At 47.7% G+C, this 27,878-nt stretch overlaps 1 protein-coding gene across 1 annotated transcript in view; it reads right to left on the bottom strand.

The window, feature by feature from the left end:
- Positions 1–8,442: 8,442 nt before the first annotated feature.
- LOC132401515 (CAP-Gly domain-containing linker protein 3-like) overlaps positions 8,443–27,878 on the bottom strand; it is a 95,791-nt gene continuing 76,355 nt past the window's right edge. Inside the window, exons 9-12 of the mRNA XM_059983541.1 lie at positions 17,940–18,004; positions 15,222–15,294; positions 13,374–13,376; positions 8,443–9,757 (exon numbers count right to left, since the gene is read on the bottom strand). Coding sequence (XP_059839524.1) covers positions 9,703–9,757; positions 13,374–13,376; positions 15,222–15,294; positions 17,940–18,004 — 196 coding nt within the window. The 3' untranslated portion in view covers positions 8,443–9,702. The remainder of the gene's footprint in view (positions 9,758–13,373; positions 13,377–15,221; positions 15,295–17,939; positions 18,005–27,878) is intronic.

Genomic DNA, 27,878 nt, shown 5'->3' with positions numbered 1-27,878 from the left:
ACCAATTCAACCTGCAAACTAACCTTTAGGAAATCCTGCATGAGGATTCCCAAGTCCCTTTACACCTCAGATTTTTGAATTTTATGGGATGTGGTTGCTAGCCCCAGGCCCTACTTTCATAGCCGGACTTGGGACCGTCCACGGCGGAACCGGAAACCCAGAGTACCGCAAAATGCCAGAGGAAGTCAGCAGGTCAGGCAGGAATAAACAATACATGTTTCTGGCCAAGTCCCTTCATCGGGACTGTCCCCTACCCCCCAAACCATTGACTGCTTATTCATTTCCATAGGTGCTGCCTGACCTGAGTTCCTCCAGCATTTTGTATGTGTTACCACTCAAAACCTTCACCCCTGGCATTCAAAACACACTCAAGTCTGTAACCAGTCCCAGGAGCTTGCTGACCACTTACGGCCAATAATTCATCAGTGGGAGGCGCTCATCCTAAAGTACCATGGATAAAATCAGGTCCACAGATTGCTTTGTATTTCTATAGCACCTTTCACGGCCTTGGGATGTCCCAAGGTTGTGAATCTGTGGAATTCGTTGCCACAGGTGGCCGTGGAGGCCCGGTCATTGGGAGTATTTAAGGCAAAGGTTGACAGATTCTTTATTAGTCAGGGCATGAAGGGATTCGGGGAGAAGGCAAGAGACAGAGGATCATAGAAAAGTACAACACATGAACCAGACCCTTTGGCCCATCTAGTCCATGCCAAACAATTTAAACTGCCTATCCCATCGCATGCACCCGAGACCACAGCCCTCAATGTACCTATCCAAACTTCTCTTAAACATTGAAATTGAGGTAGCATGCACCACTTGTGCTGACAGCTCATTCCACACTCCTACGACTCTCTGAGTGAAGAAGGTTCCCCTCGTGTTCCCCTTAAACTTTTCATCTTTCACACTTAACCCATGTCCTCTGGCTGTAGTCCCATTTAACCTTTGTGGAAAAAACCTGCTTTATTTACCCTATCTATACCCCTCACAATTTTGTATACCTCTATTAAATCTTCTCTCAATCTTTTATGTTCCAAGGAATAAAGTCCTAACCTATTTAATCTTTCCTTGTAACTCAGGCCCTCCAGACCCAGCAACATTCTTGTAAATTTTCTCTGCACTTTTTCAACCTTCCTGTAGGTGGCTGCCCAAAACTGCACAGAGTTCTCCAAATTAGGCCTCACCAATGTCTTATACAACTTCACTTTAACAGAATGGTGTAGAGCAGGAAATGGTCAGCCATGATGGAATGGTGGAGCAGACACGAATGGCCTAATTCTGCTTCTCTAGGTCCCAAAGGTGAGTTACTTTTAAGATACAGGCACGAATGAAATGGAGGGAATGCAGTAATTCCTACACAGACAGAGCTCCTGCAAGCTCCAGTGAGATCCGTGACGGCAGTTCTAACTGGAGAGCGGGATCAAACGGGGACTTTTCTGGTCGGCTCATTACGGGAAGGATGTGGAAGCTTTAGAGAGGGTGCAGAGGAGATTTACCAGGATGCTGTCTGGATTAGAGAGGGTGCAGAGGAGATTTACCAGCATGCTGTCCGGATTAGAGAGGGTGCAGGGGAGATTCACCAGGATGCTGTCTGGATTAGAGAGGGTGCAGAGGAGATTGACCAGGGTGCTGTCCGGATTAGAGAGGGTACAGAGGAGAGTTACCAGGATGCTGCCTGGATTAGAGAGGGTGCAGAGGAGATTTACCAGGACGCTGCCTGGTTTAGAGAGGGTGCAGAGGAGATTTACCAGGATGCTGTCTGGATTAGAGATGGTGCAGAGGAGATTTACCAGGGTGCTGTCCGGATTAGAGAGGGTACAGAGGAGAGTTACCAGGATGCTGCCTGGATTAGAGAGGGTGCAGAGGAGAGTTACCAGGATGCTGCCTGGTTTAGAGAGGGTGCAGAGGAGATTGACCAGGGTGCTGTCCGGATTAGAGAGGGTACAGAGGAGAGTTACCAGGATGCTGCCTGGATTAGAGAGGGTGCAGAGGAGAGTTACCAGGATGCTGCCTGGTTTAGAGAGGGTGCAGAGGAGATTGACCAGGGTGCTGTCCGGATTAGAGAGGGTACAGAGGAGAGTTACCAGGATGCTGCCTGGATTAGAGAGGGTGCAGAGGAGATTTACCAGGGTGCTGTCCGGATTAGAGAGGGTACAGAGGAGAGTTACCAGGATGCTGCCTGGATTAGAGAGGGTGCAGAGGAGAGTTACCAGGATGCTGCCTGGTTTAGAGAGGGTGCAGAGGAGATTTACCAGCATGCTGTCTGGATTAGAGATGGTGCAGAGGAGATTTACCAGGGTGCTGTCTGGATTAGAGAGGGTGCAGAGGAGATTTACCAGCATGCTGTCCGGATTAGAGAGGGTGCAGGGGAGATTCACCAGGATGCTGTCTGGATTAGAGAGGGTGCAGAGGAGATTTACCAGGGTGCTGTCCGGATTAGAGAGGGTACAGAGGAGAGTTACCAGGATGCTGCCTGGATTAGAGAGGGTGCAGAGGAGATTCACCAGGATGCTGTCTGGATTAGAGATGGTGCAGAGGAGATTCACCAGGATGCTGTCTGGATTAGAGAGGGTGCAGAGGAGATTTACCAGGATGCTGTCTGGATTAGAGATGGTGCAGAGGAGATTCACCAGGATGCTGTCTGGATTAGAGAGGGTGCAGAGGAGATTCACCAGGATGCTGTCTGGATTAGAGATGGTGCAGAGGAGATTCACCAGGATGCTGTCTGGATTAGAGAGGGTGCAGAGGAGATTCACCAGGATGCTGTCTGGATTAGAGAGGGTGCAGGGGAGATTCACCAGGATGCTGTCTGGATTAGAGAGGGTGCAGAGGAGATTCACCAGGATGCTGTCTGGATTAGAGAGGGTGCAGAGGAGATTCACCAGGATGCTGTCTGGATTAGAGAGGGTGCAGAGGAGATTTACCAGGATGCTGTCTGGATTAGAGATGGTGCAGAGGAGATTCACCAGGATGCTGTCTGGATTAGAGAGGGTGCAGAGGAGATTCACCAGGATGCTGTCTGGATTAGAGAGGGTGCAGGGGAGATTCACCAGGATGCTGTCTGGATTAGAGAGGGTGCAGAGGAGATTCACCAGGATGCTGTCTGGATTAGAGATGGTGCCGAGGAGATTCACCAGGATGCTGTCAGGATTAGAGAGGGTGCAGGGGAGATTCACCAGGATGCTGTCTGGATTAGAGAGGGTGCAGAGGAGATTTACCAGGATGCTGTCTGGATTAGAGAGGGTGCAGAGGAGATCTACCAGGATGCTGCCTGGATTAGAGAGGGTGCAGAGGAGATTCACCAGGATGCTGCCTGGATTAGACAGCATGTCTTATGAGGATAGGTTGAGCAAGCTAGAGCTTTTCTCTCTGGAGCGATGGGGAGTTAATAGATGATCAAGTGGACAGCCAGAGACTTTTCCCCATGTAGTCCTCCAAAATACAGGTCCTCCAGTCCACAATGTTGTGCCAACCTTTTAACCTACTCTAAGATCTGATACTCCTACATAACCCTCCATTTTTCTATCATCCATGGGAGAAAGGGAAGGAGGAGGGGACCCAGAGGAAGGTAATGGGCAGATGAGGAGAAGGGATGAGAGGAACCTGAATCAGGAATGGAAAGGGGGGGGGGGTTGTAGAAATTATCAGGTTAGATAATCAGGTATTTCCATCAGATTGGAGGCGACCCAAAAGGAAGATGAGATGTTGCTCCTTCAGCCTGAGTTTGGCCTCATCATGGCAGTAGAGGAGGCCAGGGACAGGCATGTCAGAAGAGGGAGTCACACTGGGAGGCCACTGGGAGATCCTGCACTTGTGGGGCCTGTACTGAGACTATACAGAGATCGTACTGGGAGCACCAGATCCAGTAGGCAACCCCAGCAGACTCTCAGGTGAAGTGTTGCCTCACCTGGAAGAACTGTTTGAGGTCCTGAATGGTGGTAAGAGAGGAGGTGTAAGGGAACTCTTTTTGGAGTTTTGGCTTCATATTGAGCCAGAAATCTTGTCAAAGAAGCTACTAACTATTAAACATCAAGTACAGTTATTGAATAAGTTGATTTCTGGTTCTCTAAAGTGTAATTCTCATCAATGTTTTTGGCAAAGCACAGTACTGTAGTAATTTTATGTATTGTGCTGTACTGCCGCCGCAAAAAAAAAACAAATTTCCTGACGTATATGAGTGATGATAAACCTGATTCTGATACGGGTTTCTATTGTGAACTGAGAGTGGGGAGAGGGCAGAGAGAGGGGGATCTTGGTTGGGAAAAGGGGAAGGGAGAGAGGAGGGAGTGGGAAGCACCAGAGAGACATTCCGTAATGATCAATACACCATTTATTTGGAACCAAATGACCTTGTCTGGTGTCTCAGGGTTGGGTGTGTCTGTACCTGTGCCACCCCGTGTCCCTGGCACTCCGTCTCTGTCACCTGTCCCATGCACCTCCTGTGGCGCTCCACCCTCACCATTCCCCACATCCTTTGCTCCTCGAGCTTACAAACACTCTCGCTGCCCCACCTTGACACAAACTGTACTGTGTAAAAGTCTTAGGCACATAGCTGCAGGTGCCTAAGACTTTTGCATAGTGCTGTAAAATCTATAACTGGCAAATATTTCTCTATGGAAATTTAAAAGAACTATTTCAACACAAATGAAGTTTCACTAAAATTCAAACTGCAGTTTTGGGTCTAATGAGAGCATTTCTGTGAAAGGCTACAGGATATTTTCCTTATGAAGCTGCCATAGAAATACTTGTTGCACTGGAAGACATTTACAATTTGAATAGATATTGAACAGAGATGAGGAGGAACTCCTTTAGCCAGAGGGTGGTGAATCTGTGGAATTCATTGCCACAGATGGCTGTAGAGGCCAGGTCAGTGGGGATACTTAAAATGGAATTTGATAGGTTCTTGATTAGTCAGGGTGTCAAAGCTTATGGGGAGAAGGCAGGAGAATGGGGTTGAGAGTGATAACAAATCAGCCATGTTGGAATGTCGGAGCAGATTCAATGGGCCAAATGGCCTAATTCTGCTCCTATGTCTTCAGGATCAGCTGTTGACATCCTGTACATTTCTTCCTGACTTGGACTTGTGAGGATTCTGGAACAGTGAAAGGTAATTAGTGGACGTATTAATAGTCAGCTCCATTATGGGAACTAGCCTCTCCAACATCCAGGACATCTTCAAAGAGCAATACCTCAGAAAGGTGGCATTCATCATTAAGGACCCCATCACCCAGGACATGCCCTCTTCTCATTGTGGACGAGGTACATGAGCCTGAAGGCACACACTCAATGATTCAGGAACAGCTTCTTCCCCTCTTCCATCACTTTTAAATGGAAATTGAACACAAGAACACTACCTCAATACTTATTAAAATTTCTATATTGCACTAATTATTTAATTTATATATATATATATATATACACACACACACACACACACACACACATATATATATATATATATATATACTTTTTACTGTAATTTACAGTATTTATTATTAGGTATTACAATATACTGCTGCTGCAAAGACAACAAATTTCATGAGATATGCCAGTGATACTAAACCTGACTCTGATTCTGAAAATTAACTATGTGGCATGATATCAGCGTGAGGTCAGGCTGAACCTGGAGGTAAAGGGTTAAACGTGCTCAGTATTATGTTCACGAGAAAGATCCCAGGAATGAAAGGGTTAACATATTGAATATTGAAAGGACTCGAAAGATTGGATGTGGAGAGGATATTTCCTATAAATTAGCCTAGATGAGCACATTAGTCGACATGGTCCAGTTGGACTGAATGACTAGTTTTCAAGCTGTAGTCCTACTGAATATTGAAAGGTCTGGATAGAGTGGGTTTGGGACATCTTACCTGACCTGCTGAGGAATTTTCAGTGGGAGGGGCAAGATCCAGTTGTCGTGGTTCACGTGGGTACCAATGACATGGGGAGAATAAGGAAAGAGGTTCTGCTGAGGGATTTGAGCAGCTAGGGACTAAATTAAAAAGCAAAACCAAAAAGGTGGTAATCTCTGGATTACTACCTGAGCCAAGTGCAAATTGGCAAAGGATCAAGAAGGTTAGAGAGTTAAATGCATGGCTCAGGGATTGGTATGGGAGAAGTGGGTTTGAGTTCATGGTAAACTGGCATCAGTACTGGGGAAGGAGGGAGCTGTACCAATGGGACGGGTTCCACCTGAACCGTGATGGGACCTGGATCCCAGTGAATCGCATCACTAGGGCTGTGGATAGGACTTTAATCTAAGTAGTATGGGGTGGATTCAACAGATTGAGGATAAAGTAAAAAAATATGGATAAAGAAAAAGCAAAAGATTTTGGATTTTCATTTGATGTTGTTAAACGTATGAAAATAAACATACTCTAACAACAATTCATTCTATCCCATCAGATCAACTCTTAACATTGCGATGGATTAGCTGTCGGTGTAATGATTTACAGTGCCCGGGACACAGGTTCAAATCGTCCTGCTGTCTTTAAGAAGTTTGTCCATTCTCCCCACGACCATGTGCATTTCCTCTGGGTACTCCGGTTTCCTCTCACAGTCCAAAGGTGTTCTGATTAGTAGGTTAACTCACAAGAATCCAGAAGAATGAGGGGTGACCTAACTGAAAGCTATCGAATGGTGAAAGGCCTTGATAGAGTGGATGTGGAGAGGATGTTTCCTATAGTGGGGGAGTCTAGGACCAGAGGACACAGATAGAGTGGATGTGGACAGGATGTTTCCTATAGTGGAGGTGTCTAGGACCAGAGGACACAGATAGAGTGGATGTGGAGAGGATGTTTCCTGTAGTGGGGGAGTCTAGGACCAGAGGACACAGATAGAGTGGATGTGGAGAGGATCTTTCCTATAGTGGGGGAGTCTAGGACCAGAGGACACAGATAGAGTGGGTGTGGAGAGGATGTTTCCTATAGTGGGGGAGTCTAGGACCAGAGGACACAGATAGAGTGGATGTGGAGAGGATGTTTCCTACAGTAAGGGAGTCTAGGGCCACAGATAGGGTGGATGTGGAGAGGATGTTTCCTGTAGTGGGCGAGTCTAGGACCAGAGGACACAGATAGAGTGGATGTGGAGAGGATGTTTCCTATAGTGGGGGAGTCTAGGACCAGAGGACACACATAGAGTTGATGTGGAGAGGATGTTTCCTACAGTAAGGGAGTTTAGGACCAGAGGACACAGATAGAGTAGATGTGGAGAGGATGTTTCCTATAGTGGGGGAGTCTAGGGCCAGAGGACACAGATAAAGTGGATGTGGAGAGGATGTTTCCTATAGTGGGGGAGTCTAGGACCAGAGGACACAGATAGAGTGGATGTGGAGAGGATGTTTCCTACAGTGGGGGAGTCTAGGACCAGAGGACACAGATAGAGTGGATGTGGAGAGGATGTTTCCTATAGTGGGGGAGTCTAGGACCAGAGGACACAGATAGAGTGGATGTGGAGAGGATGTTTCCTATAGTGGGGGAGTCTAGGACCAGAGGACACAGATAGAGTGGATGTGGAGAGGATGTTTCCTATAGTGGGGGAGTCTAGGACCAGATGACACAGATAGAGTGGATGTGGAGAGGATGTTTCCTATAGTGGGGGAGTCTAGGACCAGAGGACACTGATGGAGTGGATGTAGAGAGGATGTTTCCTGTGGTGGGGGAGTCCAGGACCAGAGGACACAGATAGAGTAGATGTGGAGAGGATGTTTCCTATAGTGGGCGAGTCTAGGACCAGAGGACACTGATAGAGTGGATGTGGAGAGGATGTTTCCTACAGTAAGGGAGTCTAGACCAGAGGACACAGATAGAGTGGATGTGGAGAGGATGTTTCCTGTAGTGGGCGAGTCTAGGACCAGAGGACACTGATAGAGTGGATGTGGAGAGGATGTTTCCTATAGTGGGGGAGTCTAGGACCAGAGGACACAGATAGAGTGGATGTGCAGAGGATGTTTCCTACAGTAAGGGAGTCTAGGACCAGAGGACACAAATAGAGTGGATGTGGAGAGGATGTTTCCTATAGTGGGGGGAGTCTAGGACCACAGATAGAGTGGATGTGGAGAGGATGTTTCCTTAGTGGGGGGAGTGTAGTACCAGAGGACACAGATAGAGTGGATGTGGAGAGGATGTTTCCTACAGTGGGGGAGTTTAAGACCAGAGGGCACTGCCTCAGAATAGAGGGACATCCATTTAGAACTGAGATGAGGATGAATTCCTTTAGCCAGAGTGTGGTGAATCTGTGGAATTCATTGCCACAAGCCTTTATATTGGGGCTGTGAGGAAAAATGGATCAGCCATGATAAATTGAGGAGCTGACTGGATGGGTCAAATGGCCTAAATCTGCTCCTATTTCTTACCGTCTTATGGTTATTTGGTCACATGGGTGTAACGGGTTTGTTGGGCCGGAAGGAACTGTTATCGTACTGTACCTTCAAATAAATCAAAATACAGAAACTTTTCATAGTCTTTATTTTGCTTTGTCTTACTTTACATAATAAACAGCTTTTTTTTAAAATCTATTAGATCCCATTTGACATAAAGTGAATCACTCAGGAACACATCACCCCCAGAATCTCACCGGCCCAGTAAAATCTCACGTCACCATCCCTTCAATTAACCTCCTTTGTATATAAGTGAAACAATTGATGCCTCAATGGGATCTAAAAATGCAAAACAGAGGGAGTACATATATCCTGGGTTTTAAGTTACACACCATAATTGTGACGATTAGTTTTTAATCAGTATTTTCAGTCATTCGTTAAACAGGAACCACAAACCAGCATCATATAATTGTGCATATAATATATATATATTACATTTTATATATATATATATATTATATTATATTATATTATTTATATACGTGTGTGTATAAACAAAAGAGATTCTGCAGATGCTGGAAATCCCAAAGAGCAATACACACAAAGTGCTGGGGGGACTCAGCAGGTCAGGCAGCATCTATGGATGGAAATAAACGGTCAGTGTTTCAGGCCAAGACCCTTCATCAGGACTGGAAAGTAAGGGGGGAGACTCCGGAATAAAAAAAAGTTGCGGGGCGGGGGGAAGGAGGACGAGCTAGAAGGTAAACACAAGAGATTGTGCAGATGCTAGGAACTCCAGAGCAACACACACAAAATGGTGGAGGAACTCAGCAGGTCAGGCAGCACCTGTGTAGAGGGATAAACAGTCGACATTCTGGCTGAGACCCTTCATCAGAACTGGAAAAGAAGGGGGAAGAAGCCAGAATCAATAGGTGGAGGGAGGGGGAAGGAGTACCACCAGTCAAGTGATAGGTGAGACCAGGTGAGGGGAAGGTGGAGAATAAAGTCAGAAGCTGGGAGGTGAAAGGCAGAAGAGGTGAAGGGCTGAAGAAGGAGGAATCTGATAGGAGAGTGGACCATTGAAGGAGGAGGAAGAGGGGAGCCAGAGGAAAGTCATGGGCAGGTGAAGTGATAATATAATATAATATATATATATCTTCCAGTCAGTGTATCAAATGAATGGTTATTCCATCTACTGAAACGACTGTTAATGGAGGGATACGTCATTGGGATCAAGGCACTAGAGTCAACTATGTCTGTAACTGGGTGAACTAGTAACGAGACCGTTATCCGCAGACTGTTTCCGAAGCACAATAACGAAGAGAAGTTGAGGAGGAAGAACAGAGTCTGAGGAGAAGGGTGAGGAGGTTGTGAGGAGGTTTTTGTTTGTTTTACGACTGCATTTCTGCTCTCAACATCCACGGGAACCAACAGCAGAAAAGTAATCTGAAATGAGAAGAGACAGCAGAGAACAGCGAGTTGAGACTGAGAGCACAGAGTGATCAGAGGTTGGGAGTGGGTGCTCAAACCAACTAAAAGGAGGATAAGCCCAACTATCCCATTCACACCAATCTATGTCCACATTACTCAAAGCCAATGCCAATGTAAATTTATTATCAAAGTACATTTGTTTCACCACAGCCTTTTTTTGCACTATCTATTTACACAGACACACACACACATACACACACACACATACACACACACACACACACACACACACACACACACACACACATACACACAATGTTCTATGAGGCTATGGTGGCCAATGATATCATGTTTGCTGTTCTGTGCTGGGGCAGCAGGCTAAGGGTAGCAGAAACCAACAGAATCAACAAACTCATTTGTAAGGCCAGTGATGTTGTGGGGGCGGAACTGGACTCTCTGATGGTGGTGTCTGAAAAGAGGATGCTGTCCAAGTTGCATGCCATCTTGGACAATGACTCCCATCCACTCCATAATGTACTGGTTAGGCACAGGAGTACATTCAGCCAGAGACTCATTCCACCAAGATGTAACACTGAGCATCATGGGAAGTCATTCCTACCTGTGGCCATCAAACCTTACAACTCCTCCCTCGGAGTGTCAGACACCCTGAGCCAATAGGCTGGTCCTGGACTTTATTTCCACTTGGCATGATTAACTTATTATTATTTAATTATTTATGGTTTTATATTGCTGTATTTCTTCACTATTCTTGGTTGGTGCGGCTGTAACGAAACCCAATTTCCCTCGGGATCAATAAAGTATGTCTGTCTGTGTCTGTCACTCACTCACTGGCCACTTTTTTTCGGTACAGGAGATATCCTGATGTGGTCTTCTGCTGCTGTAGCCCATCCACATCAAGGTTCGTTGTGTTGTGTGCTCAGGGATGCAGTTCTGTTGTAACGTATGGTTATGTGGGTTACTGTCACCTTCCTGTCAGCTTGAACCAGTCTGGCCGTTCTCCTCTGACCCCTCTCATTAACGAGGCGTTTTCACCCACAGAGCTGCTGCTCACCAGCTGAGTCCTTCTGTTTTTGTCTTTCACACGATTCTCTGTGAACTGTTGTGTGTGAAAATCCCGGGAGATCAGCAGTTTCTGAGATGCTCGAACCTCCCTGTCTCTGGCACCAACAATCATTCCACGGTCAAAGTCACTGAGATTTTTCTTCCCCATTCGGATACTTGGTCTGAACAAAAACGGAACCTCTTGACAATGTCTGCAGGCTCTTCTGCTGTCGCATCAGATATTTGCATTAATGAGCAGTTGTACCTAACTGAGTGGCCACTGAATGCCTATCTATTTTTAATTGTCCAGTAATTCATTGCCTTTATATTGGAATGTACTTCAGTCACAAAACATCAAATTTCACGACACATGCTATTAATAATAAACTTGTTTCTGATTCCTTTGAGATTTTTTTTGTAGACATTTACAGGAAAATAAAGAAATACAGCAGAATTTATGAATAACTATACATAAATAAAGACTGACAATGTGCAAAAGAAGACAAATTTCATAATTGTCAGACAAAGTAATAACTTGTTTAAATAAAGTTCAGATATTCTAAATCAAGGATGTAAGAAATAAAGTCAATTCAATCAAGTCTTTGGGCCTTTTAACTGCCTGTAAGGTGTTTGTACGGTGACCGTGTGGGTTTCCCCCGGTGCTCTGGTTTCCCCCCACAGTCCAAAGACGTACGGGGTTAGGATGTTTGGGCGTGCAGATTTGGTGCCAGAAGAATGGCAACATATTGCAGGCTTCCCTCGGCACAACTTCAGACTATGCTGGTCGTTGACGCAAAACCGACACCCTCGCCGGATGTTTCGATGAACATGTGACTAATAAAACTAATCTTTAACAAGCTTTATCTTCTTCACATACCATAGGTGTTTCCTGAACCTGAGGGTGTAGTGCAGTCCCAGGAGACTCAATTTCTCACATTAGGCTAACCCTCACATCTCCAGAATCAACTTGGTGAATCTCCTCTGCACCGCCTCCAAAGCCAGTATATCTTTCCTCAAGGAAGTTCAAAGTTCGAAGTGCATTCGTCATCAAAGTAGGGATACCTTATATAACCTTGAGATTCGTCTGGCAACAGGCAGCCGCAAGAGAGAGAAACCCAAGAGACCCCATTAAAAAAGAGCTTCAAGCACCCGATGTTCAGAGAAAAGGAAAGAGAAAGCTACTCATACAAACAATAACTCCAAGCAAGTAGCGTTCTGAATTGAGTTCCACAAAGAGAGTCTGGGACGCATAGGTCGGAGCAGAGCTGAGTAAACATCATGGAGCAGTAGGCTGGACCGGCCCATCGCTCGCCTCAGGCCCCAGCACCCTGACCTTTCCAATCTGGTCTACATCATCAGCCAATCAGTGTGCTCAGTCACCTCGATACACACTCGGGCCTGGGCCTAGGCACCTCGATGCCGCCTGTAACCGACCTTTCTGATTCGGCATGGCGCTTAAATCAATGGAACCTCGCCCAGTGCCTCACCTCGCCTTGGTTCTGCCGCATCTAATTGCCTCCAATGGGAAGTTACAGATTATTGCTTGCAATGACAGTTTGCCAGAAAAAAAAAAGTGATTTCGTTGTTTTCCTTGTTTTAGTTAGCTACCGGCCAGGAGTTGCTAAGATTCAACAGCGCCATTCTTAAACCACAGAAAGGAGATCCGACCTGCACGCAGAACTCCAGGCGTGGCCTCACCAGTACCCTGTGATGCTGCAGCATAACTTTCCTGCTCTTAACTTCAATCCCTCTGGCAATGAAGAGAACTTGCCTTCTTGACAGCCAGCTGCACCTGCAAAGCAACCTCCCGTGATTCACGTTGAAGCACTCCCGCATGACCGCACGATGCAATCTCTCACCATTTAAATAACGGCGCAGGTATGAAGGGTACGTGGACAGGTGGCCCTCCCTCTTCCCAAACCCATCAGGAGCCATGTTGACTCAGGTGGAGGAGCATTAATGGGCCAGCGGCTGCTCTCTGAAGAGGTAACCTCAGGAGAAGCCCCACCTCCCGGGCTCCATTGAAATTCTACCCCTTCCTCAACCCGCCTCATATATTGCCAATCACTGGCAAGTATAAGAATGGTATTTGTTATTTGTGAATTCAGTGCTGTATTTTGCTCTGTAATGTTCTTTGTAAACCCTCTGTGGTACAAGTAAAGATTCTAAGTTCACAAGCTGGGTGTCCCGTGGTCCGTTATCAGTCACACTTACCACTGGAACCTTGGTGTTAGTTTCATGCTGACAGGGCCTGAAAATAACACTGCGTTGTGCCTGAACCTCTCAAAATTTGACCTGAGGACCTCTGGCCTAGGAAGGCTCCCAGTCCCTAATGCTGGGTGGTTTCAGGATTTTGGATTCAAATATACAAAGTCAAAACCAACATCAAATTTATTATCCATGTATATATTACCATACACTACCTTAAGGTTCATTTTCTTGCAAGCATTTACAGGGAAAAAAAGAAATACAATAGAATTTAAGATTTTTTAAAAAACTATACATAAACAAAGAATGACAAACAACCAACGTGCTAAAGAACTGGAATCAGAATCAGGTTTAATATCACCGGCTTACGTTGTGAAATTTGTTGTTACGCAGCAGCGCTACAGTGCAATACATGATAACAGAGAAAAAATGTGAATTACAGGGGATATATATAATATAAAATAGTTAAATTAACTAAGCAGTGCAAAAATAGAAAATAAAAAGGTAGTGAGGTAGTGTTCATGGGTTCAATGTCCATTCAGAAATCGGATGGCAGCGGGGAAGACTCACTGAGTGTGTGCCTTCAGGCTCCTGTACCTCCTCCCTGATAAGAACAAAGCACGTCCTGGGTGATGGGGCTCCTTAACGATGCATGTCAACTTTTTGAGGAACTGTTCCTTGAAGATGCCCTGGGTACTACGGAGGCCAGTGCTCATGATGGAGCTGAGTTTACAACTGTCTGCAGCTTACAGATAGTGCAAATATTAATTTAAAAACTAAATAAATAAATAATACTGAGAATCACAGCTGGGTCACAACCATTAGTGTCCAAATCCTCCATTGCGAATGTCACTGAGCCATCATTTTGGGGCAGGCAAAGATGGTTAATCAAGTGCCTCTTATGGAAAATTTCAGCGAAGGCTGAGTTCACTCCTTAAAGGGGTCTGATACTCGAGCAGGCAGGGTCGGGGTGGGGGGAGAGGACGAGGGGGAGAGATGTGAACTGTGTACAGGTGGGAGAGGATGGGAAAGGAGCAGTAGAGTTGGGTCACCCATTCTGTCAGTGTTCTCCAATGCCTCTGCCCACTATTGAAGCCCAGGAGGCTAAAGCAAAGGTTCAACACACTAACAAAGTTCAAAGTAAATTTATCAAAGTACGTATATGTCACCATATACAACCCTGAGATCCATTTTCCTGTGGACATTCACAGTAGAAGAAACAAATACAACTGAATCAGTGAAAAACCACATCAAACTTAGCGGAGCTAAGATGTTGACAGAAGACGGCTTCTCCAAGCTCATCTGCGAAACAGCTTAATTTTTTCCCTTTAATGTCATTTTCTTTCCTTTTTAAGGTGGATGGGGTTCTGTCGGAGTGTGTGATTTACAGCTGCACTCAAACTGTTGTTCCTGCTCACAGAGCCTAACGTCAGGCTGTTTTTCAATATCCCCAGGATGCTGCCTGGAAGACACGCGCCTTCGGGGTAAGGCCCTGCAGTCCCATGAACGAACCAATTCCATGCTGGAGTCACCAACTGAGGCGTCGCTGTAGAAACAGAGCATCGCGAACAGCGGATCAGCTGTCGCAGGCATCTGCTCTCGGGCGATCACTCACTTTCTCTCGATAGTAGGGGAGCGTTTGCTTCCGATTCTCAAGTCAGAAAAGCGACACGGCGGACTTTAACATCGTCATCAGTGAGCTGCCTTGTTTTGCTGGTCTCGGTGCAGAAAGGGGCTGACACCTCTCTGCCCCTTGTTGGGGACAGAGAGAGCGCCTCTGGCATGTCAAATTGTTGGGTGACTAATAGATTCTGTTGGACTGCAGATCATGGTCTCTCTTTGGGGGCTTTGCTACTGCTTGCTTGGTGGGTGCTGGGTGCTACTGCTGGACAAGTGAGGGGAGGGAGAGGAGAGGGGTTGGTGCTTTGCCACTGCTCATGCCTGGGAGAGGGAACTTCAGGGATCTAAAGTTTTCCTGTCATTCATTCTTTGGGGTTTTCTCCTGTTTCATGGATGTCTGCGGACAGTAAGAATTTCAGGTTGGATACATTCTCTGATATGAAATTGAACCATTGAACCACTGAACCAAACGAAATCTGACAAACACAAACAAGAAACATAATAAGAAAAAAAGGAATTAAATAATACTGAGGACGTGAGTTGCGGGGCCCTTGAAAGTGAGCAAGCTCTACATAGCAGATGCTGTTACCTGGATATGGAGCTCTCTGACGCAATATCTTTGGGGGTCCTCACAGTCGCCAAGTTCCTCTTGGGTTGAGTCACTGCAGAAATTGCCCACAAAAGCAGAGATCACCAAACAGTACACTGGACAATTGTACACAATTCCACAACGCCTAGACCCCATGGGAACATGTTCAGCTCCGTTCCAGTACAGGACTGCTGTCCACGGTGAGCTAACTCCTCACCGCTCGCAAGGCTTGGGCCCCAAACAACTCAGTTAAAGCAATTTTACTCTGACTGTAGTCAGAACCCCAGTGTCATGTATTTAATATTTCAATAATACTTGAGTAATCTTGGTTGAGTAAGTATTCTTGTTAGTTTAAATAATTCATTACAGGTTACATGTATAAATATGTCAACTGCTTACACCATGACGCTACCATGTGATACATATGCAAGTACAAAGTTAAGCCCACAGTTCTGGACTCCCACACCTTCCTTTGAATTAGATTAATGTTTTGAAGTTACAAAATATAACACCCCAGAACACAAAGCTATCTACATTTTAGTACTTAGCACATAAAATTGTACAGCATAACAGGGGCCTTATAGCTGACTGGTTCCACTATCAACCTAACCCTCCCCTCCTACGCACTGCCCATAATCCTCCAAAGATAGGTCCTACACAGTGGACGGTAGGGCAGTCCTGAGTGTGGTACGGTACCGCGATCAGAGAACACAGGTCCATAATTCATCGGAAGTGGCCTCACAGGTTGTTAAGGTTGTACAGAAAGCTTTTGGCACATTGGCCTTGATAAATCAAAGCATTGAGTACAGGAGACGGGATTTTACGTTGAAGTTGTATAAGATATTTGTGAAGCCTAATTTGGAGTACTGTGTGCTTTTTTTGGTCACCTGCATACAGGAAAGATGTAAATAAGGTTGACAGAATACAGAGAAAATTTACAAGGATGCTGCCGGGTCTGGTGGACCTGAGTTATATAGAAAGATTAGATAGGTTAGGGCTTTAGTCCTTGGAACATAGAAGGTTGAGGGGAGATTTGACAGAGGTATACAAAACTATGAGAAGTATAGATAAGGTTAATGCAAGCAGGCTTTTTCCACTGAGGTTGGGTGGGACTACAACCAGAGGTCATGGGTCAAGGTTGAAAGGTGAAAGTTTCAGGGGAATGAGGAGGGTTTGAGAGTGTGTCGAACGAGCTGCTGGCACAAGTGGTACATGTGTGGCAATGTTTAAGATAAATTTGGATAGGTATGTGGATGATAGGGGTATGGTCCAGGTGCAGATCCTTGGGAGTAGTCAGTATGGCATGGACTAGATGGACCAAAGGGCCTGTTTCTGTGCTGTACTTTTTTATGACCCTACCTTCATAACCCACCCAGGCCTTGGGATTATGGAACATTTCCCAACTTTCACTAATATTGAAAAATGTTGGTTAAAAAAGTAAGAGTCCAAGAATGGGATTTTAAGGTGAGTGGAGGGAGGCTTAGGGGAGATGTTAGCAGCGGGTTTCTTTTGAAACCGAGAGTGGTGGGTGCCGGGGTGCTGGAGGTGGTGGAGGCAGGTACATCAGGCAGTGTAGGAGCTACATAAACTTCACTGTGTATTTATTACATGTACTATAGAAATTCAACTGCTGGAATTTCATTAAACAAAACCCTGCCCAGGCTTGCGCCCTGGGAACTTTCCAAGGCGCAAATCCATGGTCTACCAAGACTAACAGAGGCCTACAATACTATAGAAACTAGTCACATGGGTTGGGAGTGTGGTAAAAGCGAAGGGAATAAGTTACGCATTCATCCTTACTTGCGGCAGTTCGTACATTGGGACCGCGGAGGTCCTATCTTTTGCTGACTGCTGGCATAATGCTGAATAATGCTTAACCGTATGTTTGCTAATTGCTAATAAAGGATCAAACCAGGGAATTCAACTCTTTGGAGCCATGGGCGTGTCACACACGTATAACAACTCTGTCTGGGGTCACAGGCTGGCAGTGATTGTTTTGTTTCGATTTTGGATCAATTTTGCCACTACAGGGACATTTAAAAGACTCTTAGATAGGCAATCGGATGAGAGAAAATGGAGGGTTATAGGCTGTAGGACACAAGGGATTAGATTGACTGTGGAGTAGTTTAAAAGGTTGGCATACCATCACGGCCTCCAAGAGGGCCACGACCTTGTTGTGGTTTGAGGCTTGCGTGCCTCAATGACTCAGAGAGCTATGTTGGCTGGACTCAGGGCTTTGTGCTTTGGCTCTTTGGTCACCAATACCAAACAGGTCAAAGGGTAGAGGCCAGTTTAGGCACGGTCCATCAGTCTTCCAGATTTGGGGGTTCAGCTCATGGCTAACAACCCTGACTGGTCAAAGAAAATGTTACGGAAACAGGAATGAAGAATCCTTCTGCATCTGAGTGTGACGGTATCCCTGAGTCTCCACCCGGGACTTGTGTGACTGACAGTAGTGAAAACCGAGAGGAAGCTACCAAATGAGGGAAGAAGCCCTGACCACTGCCAGAGATGGAGGACCTTCATTGCTGTCCTTAACGCCAGTGATGTAATGGGCAGAAACGCCATCGTGGGCCGAAGGGCTCATACTGCGTTCTAATGTTCCACGTTCGGTTTGATTCCTTTTACAGTGAGTTAGCCCAGGTATGATGGGCCAAATAGCCCTGCTTCAATGAACAATCTATTTCAAACCAACCCTCTCATATGATCGAAACGTACTTGTTACTTGGTGAATTTTTTTGTTGACGGTTCCATCACCCGAAGGAGTTTTAGGGCCCCCAATCCTGAAAAAGAAGTGACAAGAAAAAGAGATTTTAAAAAAGAGAAAAAAGCCACCTTCCCCTCTGCCCACCAGCTTATTATTCCTGCACCTTCCCACTTCCTCCTCAGTCCTGAAGTAGGTTCTTGGCCTGAAACGTCGACCGTTTATTCATTTCCACAGGTGCGGCCTGACCTGCTGAGTTCCTCCAGCATTTTGCGTGTGTTGCAAAAGAAATTATTAGTTAGAAATCTCTCCTAGCAACGCCTTACGTGTGACCACAATGATGAAAACTCTTAATGCTCCATGTAATAATCTGGAAGTGTAGGAAGAGCAGATTTTTTGGATTAATGAATGCTACTTCGGTTATGACTCCAAACACAAAAGTAACCAGCGTCTCAACTTTCCTGGGAGCCTAATGTAATTCAACAAAGGATGTGCTGACATCGGAAAGGTGACAAAGGAGGTTCACGAAAATGATTCCAGGATTGAAAGGCTTGTCATATGCAGAGTGTTTGATGGCTTTGGGTATCTGCTCACTAGAAATCAGAATGAGGGGTGACCTCACTGAAATCTATCGAATGATGAAAGGCCTCGCTAGAGTGGACGTGGAGAGGATGATTCCTGTAGTGGGGGAGTCTAGGACCAGAGGACACAGATAGAGTGGATGTGGAGAGGATGATTCCTATGGTGGGGGAGTCTAGGACCAGAGGACACAGACAGAGTGGATGTGGAGAGGATGTTTCCTATGATGGGGGAGTCTAGGACCAGAGGACACAGATAGAGTGGATGTGGAGAGGATGATTCCTATAGTGGGGGAGTCTCGGACCAGAGGACACAGATAGAGTGGATGTACCGAGCATTTTTCCTATAGTGGGGGAGTCTAGGACCAGAGGGCACAGATAGAGTGGATGTGGAGAGGATGTTTCCTATAGTGGGGGAGTCTAGGACCAGAGGACACAGATAGAGTGGATGTACCGAGCATTTTTCCTATAGTGGGGGAGTCTAGGACCAGAGGACACAGATAGAGTGGATGTGGAGAGGATGTTTCCTATAGTGGGGGAGTCTAGGACCAGAGGACACAGACAGAGTGGATGTGGAGAGGATCTTTCCTATAGTGGGGGAGTCTAGGACCAGAGGACACAGATAGAGTGGATGTGGAGAGGATGTTTCCTGTAGTGGGGGAGTCTAGGACCAGAGGACACAGACAGAGTGGATGTGGAGAGGATGTTTCCTATAGTGGGGGAGTCTAGGACCAGAGGACACAGATAGAGTGGATGTGGAGAGGATGTTTCCTATAGTGGGGGAGTCTAGGACCAGAGGACACAGATAGAGTGGATGTGGAGAGGATGATTCCTATACTGGGGGAGTCCAGGACCAGAGGACACAGATAGAGTGGATGGGGAGAGGATGATTCCTATAGTGGGGGAGTCGAGGACCAGAGGACACAGAGTGGACGTGGAGAGGATGATTCCTATGGTGGGGGAGTCTAGGACCAGAGGACACAGATAGAGTGGATGTGGAGAGGATGATTCCTATAGTGGGGGAGTCTAGAACCAGAGCACACAGATAGAGTGGATGTGGAGAGGATGATTCCTATGGTGGGGGAGTCTAGGACCAGAGGACACAGATAGAGTGGATGTGGAGAGGATGTTTCCTATGGTGGGGGAGTCTAGGACCAGAGGACACAGATAGAGTGGATGTGGAGAGGATAATTCCTATGGTGGGGGAGTCTAGGACCAGAGGACACAGACAGAGTGGATGTGGAGAGGATGATTCCTATAGTGGGGGAGTCTCGGACCAGAGGACACAGATAGAGTGGATGTGGAGAGGATGATTCCTATAGTGGGGGAGTCGCGGACCAGAGGACACAGATAGAGTGGATGTGGAGAGGATGATTCCTATATTGGGGGAGTCTCGGACCAGAGGACACAGATAGAGTGGATGTGGAGAGGATGATTCCTATAGTGGGGGAGTCTCGGACCAGAGGACACAGATACAGTGGATGTGGAGAGGATGATTCCTATAGTGGGGGAGTCTAGGACCAGAGGACACAGATAGAGTGGATGTGGAGAGGATGATTCCTATGGTGGGGGAGTCTAGGACCAGAGGACACAGATAGAGTGGATGTGGAGAGGATGATTCCTATGGTGGGGGAGTCTAGGACCAGAGGACACAGGTAGAGTGGATGTGGAGAGGATGATTCCTATGGTGGGGGAGTCTAGGACCAGAGGACACAGATAGAGTGGATGTGGAGAGGATGATTCCTATGGTGAGGGAGTCTAGGACCAGAGGACACAGATGGAGTGGATGTGGAGAGGATGTTTCCTGTAGTGGGGGAGTCTAGGACCAGAGGACACAGATAAAGTGGACGTGGAGAGGATGTTACCTATAGTGGGGGAGTCTAGGACCAGAGGACACAGATAGAGTGGATGTGGAGAGGATGTTTCCTATAGTTGGGGAGTCTAGGACCAGAGGACACAGACAGAGTGGATGTGGAGAGGACATTTCCTGTAGTGGGGGAGTCTAGGACCAGAGGACACAGATAGAATGGATGTGGAGAGGATGTTTCCTGTAGTGAGGGAGTCTAGGACCAGAGGACACAGATAGAGTGGATGTGGAGAGGATGTTTCCTATAGTGGGGGAGTCTAGGACCAGAGGACACAGATAGAGTGGATGTGGAGAGGATGATTCCTATGGTGGGGGAGTCTAGGACCAGAGGACACAGACAGAGTGGATGTGGAGAGGATGTTTCCTATGATGGGGGAGTCTAGGACCAGAGGACACAGATAGAGTGGATGTGGAGAGGATGATTCCTATAGTGGGGGAGTCTCGGACCAGAGGACACAGATAGAGTGGATGTGGAGAGGATGATTCCTATGGTGGGGGAGTCTAGGAACAGTGGACACAGACAGAGTGGATGTGGAAAGGATGTTTCCTATGATGGGGGAGTCTAGGACCAGAGGACACAGATAGACTGGATGTGGAGAGGATGATTCCTATAGTGGGGGAGTCTCGGACCAGAGGACACAGATAGAGTGGATGTGGAGAGGATGATTCCTATAGTGGGGGAGTCTCGGACCAGAGGACACAGATAGAGTGGACGTGGAGAGGATGATTCCTATACTGGGGGAGTCTCGGACCAGAGGACACAGATAGAGTGGATGTGGAGAGGATGATTCCTATAGTGGGGGAGTCTCGAACCAGAGGACACAGATAGAGTGGATGTGGAGAGGATGATTCCTATAGTGGGGGAGTCTAGGACCAGAGGACACAGATAGAGTGGATGTGGAGAGGATGATTCCTATGGTGGGGGAGTCTAGGACCAGAGGACACAGACAGAGTGGATGTGGAGAGGATGATTCCTATGGTGGGGGAGTCTAGGACCAAAGGACACAGGTAGAGTGGATGTGGAGAGGATGATTCCTATGGTGGGGGAGTCTAGGACCAGAGGACACAGATAGAGTGGATGTGGAGAGGATGATTCCTATGGTGAGGGAGTCTAGGACAGGAGGACACAGATAGAGTGGATGTGGAGAGGATGTTTCCTGTAGTGTGGGAGTCTAGGACCAGAGGACACAGATAGAGTGGATGTGGAGAGGATGTTTCTTGTCGTGAGGGAGTCTAGGACCAGAGGACACAGATAGAGTGGATGTGGAGAGGATGATTCCTATGGTGAGGGAGTCTAGGACCAGAGGACACAGATAGAGTGGATGTGGAGAGGATGTTTCTTGTCGTGAGGGAGTCTAGGACCAGAGGACACAGATAGAGTGGATGTGGAGAGGATGCTTCCTATAGTGTGGGAGTCTAGGACCAGAGGACACAGATACAGTGGATGTGGAGAGGATGTTTCCTATAGTGTGGGAGTCTAGGACCAGAGGACACAGATAGAGTGGATGTGGAGAGGATGTTTCCTATAGTGTGGGAGTCTAGGACCAGAGGACACAGATAGAGAGGATGTGGAGAGGATGATTCCTATGGTGGGGAGTCTAGGACCAGAGGACACAGATAGAGTGGATGTGGAGAGGATGTTTCCTATGGTGGGGGAGTCTGGGACCAGAGGACACAGATAGAGTGGATGTGGAGAGGATGATTCCTATAGTGGGGGAGTCTAGGACCAGAGGACAAAGATAGAGTGGATGTGGAGAGGATGATTCCTATGGTGGGGGAGTCTAGGACCAGAGGACACAGACAGAGTGGATGTGGAGAGGATGATTCCTATGGTGGGGGAGTCTAGGACCAGAGGACACAGGTAGAGTGGATGTGGAGAGGATGATTCCTATGGTGGGGGAGTCTAGGACCAGAGGACACAGATAGAGTGGATGTGGAGAGGATGATTCCTATGGTGAGGGAGTCTAGGACCAGAGGACACAGATAGAGTGGATGTGGAGAGGATGTTTCTTGTCCTGAGGGAGTCTAGGACCAGAGGACACAGATAGAGTGGATGTGGAGAGGATGATTCCTATGGTGAGGGAGTCTAGGACCAGAGGACACAGATAGAGTGGATGTGGAGAGGATGTTTCTTGTCGTGAGGGAGTCTAGGACCAGAGGACACAGATAGAGTGGATGTGGAGAGGATGCTTCCTATAGTGTGGGAGTCTAGGACCAGAGGACACAGATACAGTGGATGTGGAGAGGATGTTTCCTATAGTGTGGGAGTCTAGGACCAGAGGACACAGATAGAGTGGAAGTGGAGAGGATGTTTCCTATAGTGTGGGAGTCTAGGACCAGAGGACACAGATAGAGAGGATGTGGAGAGGATGATTCCTATGGTGGGGAGTCTAGGACCAGAGGACACAGATAGAGTGGATGTGGAGAGGATGTTTCCTATGGTGGGGGAGTCTGGGACCAGAGGACACAGATAGAGTGGATGTGGAGAGGATGATTCCTATAGTGGGGGAGTCTAGGACCAGAGGACACAGATAGAGTGGATGTGGAGAGGATGATTCCTATGGTGGGGGAGTCTAGGACCAGAGGACACAGACAGAGTGGATGTGGAGAGGATGATTCCTATGGTGGGGGAGTCTAGGACCAGAGGACACAGGTAGAGTGGATGTGGAGAGGATGATTCCTATAGTGGGGGAGTCTAGGACCAGAGGACACAGATAGAGTGGATGTGGAGAGGGTGTTCCCTATAGTGGGGGAGTCTAGGACCAGAGGACACAGATAGAGTGGATGTGGAGAGGGTGTTTCCTATAGTGGGGGAGTCTGGGACCAGAGGACACAGATAGAGTGGATGTGGAGAGGATGATTCCTATAGTGGGGGAGTCTAGGACCAGAGGACACAGATAGAGTGGATGTGGAGAGGATGATTCCTATGGTAGGGGAGTCTAGGACCAGAGGACACAGATAGAGTGGATGTGGAGAGGATGATTCCTATGGTGGGGGAGTCTAGGACCAGAGGACACAGGTAGAGTGGATGTGGAGAGGATGATTCCTATGGTGGGGGAGTCTAGGACCAGAGGACACAGATAGAGTGGATGTGGAGAGGATGATTCCTATGGTGAGGGAGTCCAGGACCAGAGGACACAGATGGAGTGGATGTGGAGAGGATGTTTCCTGTAGTGGGGGAGTCTAGGACCAGAGGACACAGATAGAGTGGACGTGGAGAGGATGTTACCTATAGTGGGGGAGTCTAGGACCAGAGGACACAGATAGAGTGGATGTGGAGAGGATGTTTCCTATAGTTGGGGAGTCTAGGACCAGAGGACACAGACAGAGTGGATGAGGAGAGGACGTTTCCTGTAGTGGGGGAGTCTAGGACCAGAGGACACAGATAGAATGGATGTGGAGAGGATGTTTCCTGTAGTGAGGGAGTCTAGGACCAGAGGACACAGATAGAGTGGATGTGCAGAGGATGTTTCCTATGGTGGGGGAGTCTAGGACCAGAGGGCACAGATAGAGTGGATGTGGAGAGGATGTTTCCTATAGTGGGGGAGTCTAGGACCAGAGGACACAGATAGAGTGGATGTGGAGAGGATGATTCCTATGGTGGGGGAGTCTAGGACCAGAGGACACAGACAGAGTGGATGTGGAGAGGATGTTTCCTATGATGGGGGAGTCTAGGACCAGAGGACACAGATAGAGTGGATGTGGAGAGGATGATTCCTATAGTGGGGGAGTCTCGGACCAGAGGACACAGATAGAGTGGATGTGGAGAGGATGATTCCTATGGTGGGGGAGTCTAGGAACAGAGGACACAGACAGAGTGGATGTGGAGAGGATGTTTCCTATGATGGGGGAGTCTAGGACCAGAGGACACAGATAGAGTGGATGTGGAGAGGATGATTCCTATAGTGGGAGAGTCTCGGACCAGAGGACACAGATAGAGTGGATGTGGAGAGGATGTTTCCTATAGTGTGGGAGTCTAGGACCAGAGGACACAGATAGAGTGGATGTGGAGAGGATGATTCCTATGGTGGGGGAGTCTAGGACCAGAGGACACAGATAGAGTGGATGTGGAGAGGATGATTCCTATGGTGGGGGAGTCTAGGACCAGAGGACACAGGTAGAGTGGATGTGGAGAGGATGATTCCTATGGTGGGGGAGTCTAGGACCAGAGGACACAGATAGAGTGGATGTGGAGAGGATGATTCCTATGGTGAGGGAGTCTAGGACCAGAGGACACAGATGGAGTGGATGTGGAGAGGATGTTTCCTATGATGGGGGAGTCTAGGACCAGAGGACACAGATAGAGTGGATGTGGAGAGGATGATTCCTATAGTGGAGGAGTCTCGGACCAGAGGACACAGATAGAGTGGATGTGGAGAGGATGATTCCTATGGTGGGGGAGTCTAGGAACAGAGGACACAGACAGAGTGGATGTGGAGAGGATGTTTCCTATGATGGGGGAGTCTAGGACCAGAGGACACAGATAGAGTGGATGTGGAGAGGATGATTCCTATGGTGAGGGAGTCTAGGACCAGAGGACACAGATGGAGTGGATGTGGAGAGGATGTTTCCTGTAGTGGGGGAGTCTAGGACCAGAGGACACAGATAGAGTGGACGTGGAGAGGATGTTACCTATAGTGGGGGAGTCTAGGACCAGAGGACACAGATAGAGTGGATGTTTAGAGGATGTTTCCTATAGTTGGGGAGTCTAGGACCAGAGGACACAGACAGAGCGGATGTGGAGAGGACGTTTCCTGAAGTGGGGGAGTCTAGGACCAGAGGACACAGATAGAATGGATGTGGAGAGGATGTTTCCTATGATGGGGGAGACTAGGACCAGAGGACACAGATAGAGTGGATGTGGAGAGGATGATTCCTATAGTGGGGGAGTCTCAGACCAGAGGACACAGATAGAGTGGATGTGGAGAGGATGATTCCTATGGTGGGGGAGTCTAGGAACAGAGGACACAGACAGAGTGGATGTGGAGAGGATGTTTCCTATGATGGGGGAGTCTAGGACCAGAGGACACAGATAGAGTGGATGTGGAGAGGATGATTCCTATAGTGGGGGAGTCTCGGACCAGAGGACACAGATAGAGTGGACGTGGAGAGGATGATTCCTATAGTGGGGGAGTCTCGGACCAGAGGACACAGATAGAGTGGACGTGGAGAGGATGATTCCTATAGTGGGGGAGTCTCGGACCAGAGGACACAGATAGAGTGGATGTGGAGAGGATGATTCCTATAGTGGGGGAGTCTAGGACCAGAGGACACAGATAGAGTGGATGTGGAGAGGATGATTCCTATAGTGGGGGAGTCTAGGACCAGAGGACACAGATAGAGTGGATGTGGAGAGGATGATTCCTATGGTGGGGGAGTCTAGGACCAGAGGACACAGATAGAGTGGATGTGGAGAGGATGATTCCTATGGTGGGGGAGTCTAGGACCAGAGGACACAGGTAGAGTGGATGTGGAGAGGATGATTCCTATGGAGGGGGAGTCTAGGACCAGAGGACACAGATAGAGTGGATGTGGAGAGGATGTTTCCTGTAGTGTGGGAGTCTAGGACCAGAGGACACAGATAGAGTGGATGTGGAGAGGATGTTTCTTGTCGTGAGGGAGTCTAGGACCAGAGGACACAGATAGAGTGGATGTGGAGAGGATGATTTCTATGGTGAGGGCGTCTAGGACCAGAGGACACAGATAGAGTGGATGTGGAGAGGATGTTTCTTGTCGTGAGGGAGTCTAGGACCAGAGGACACAGATAGAGTGGATGTGGAGAGGATGTTTCCTGTAGTGGGGGAGTCTAGGACCAGAGGACACAGATAGAGTGGATGTGGAGAGGATGTTTCCTATAGTGTGGGAGTCTAGGACCAGAGGACACAGATACAGTGGATGTGGAGAGGATGTTTCCTATAGTGTGGGAGTCTAGGACCAGAGGACACAGATAGAGTGGATGTGGAGAGGATGTTTCCTATAGTGTGGGAGTCTAGGACCAGAGGACACAGATAGAGTGGATGTGGAGATGATGATTCCTATAGTGGGGGAGTCTAGGACCAGAGGACACAGTTAGACTGGATGTGGAGAGGATGTTTCCTATGGTGGGGGAGTCTAGGACCAGAGGACACAGATACAGTGGATGTGGAGAGGATGATTCCTATGGTGGGGGAGTCTAGGACCAGAGGACACAGGTAGAGTGGATGTGGAGAGGATGATTCCTATGGAGGGGGAGTCTAGGACCAGAGGACCCAGATAGAGTGGATGTGGAGAGAATGATTCCTATGGTGAGGGAGTCTAGGACCAGAGGACACAGATAGAGTGGATGTGGAGAGGATGTTTCCTGTAGTGTGGGAGTCTAGGACCAGAGGACACAGATAGAGTGGATGTGGAGAGGATGTTTCTTGTCGTGAGGGAGTCTAGGACCAGAGGACACAGATAGAGTGGATGTGGAGAGGATGATTCCTATGGTGAGGGAGTCTAGGACCAGAGGACACAGATAGAGTGGATGTGGAGAGGATGTTTCTTGTCGTGAGGGAGTCTAGGACCAGAGGACACAGATAGAGTGGATGTGGAGAGGATGTTTCCTGTAGTGGGGGAGTCTAGGACCAGAGGACACAGATAGAGTGGATGTGGAGAGGATGTTTCCTATAGTGTGGGAGTCTAGGACCAGAGGACACAGATACAGTGGATGTGGAGAGGATGTTTCCTATAGTGTGGGAGTCTAGGACCAGAGGACACAGATAGAGTGGATGTGGAGAGGATGTTTCCTATAGTGTGGGAGTCTAGGACCAGAGGACACAGATAGAGTGAAAGTGGAGAGGATGATTCCTATGGTGGGGAGTCTAGGACCAGAGGACACAGATAGAGTGGATGTGGAGAGGATGTTTCCTATGGTGGGGGAGTCTGGGACCAGAGTACACAGATAGAGTGGATGTGGAGAGGATGATTCCTATGATGGGGGAGTCTAGGACCAGAGGACACAGATAGAGTGGGTGTGGAGAGGGTGTTTCCTATAGTGGGGGAGTCTAGGACCAGAGGACACAGATAGAGTGGATGTGGAGAGGGTGTTTCCTATAGTGGGGGAGTCTAGGACCAGAGGACACAGATAGAGTGGATGTGGAGAGGGTGTTTCCTATAGTGGGGGAGTCTGGGACCAGAGGACACAGATAGAGTGGATGTGGAGAGGGTGTTTCCTATAGTGAGGGAGTCTAGGACCAGAGGACACAGATAGAGTGGATGTGGAGAGGATGTTTCCTATGGTGGGGGAGTCTGGGACCAGAGTACACAGATAGAGTGGATGTGGAGAGGATGATTCCTATGATGGGGGAGTCTAGGACCAGAGGACACAGATAGAGTGGGTGTGGAGAGGGTGTTTCCTATAGTGGGGGAGTCTAGGACCAGAGGACACAGATAGAGTGGATGTGGAGAGGGTGTTTCCTATAGTGGGGGAGTCTAGGACCAGAGGACACAGATAGAGTGGATGTGGAGAGGGTGTTTCCTATAGTGGG

The sequence above is a fragment of the Hypanus sabinus genome, chromosome 11, assembly GCF_030144855.1.
Source record: "Hypanus sabinus isolate sHypSab1 chromosome 11, sHypSab1.hap1, whole genome shotgun sequence".
Classification (NCBI taxonomy): Eukaryota; Metazoa; Chordata; class Chondrichthyes; order Myliobatiformes; family Dasyatidae; genus Hypanus; species Hypanus sabinus.
Note: the sequence above shows the minus strand (reverse complement) of the source record. Positions and strands in the feature narration are given on the sequence as shown.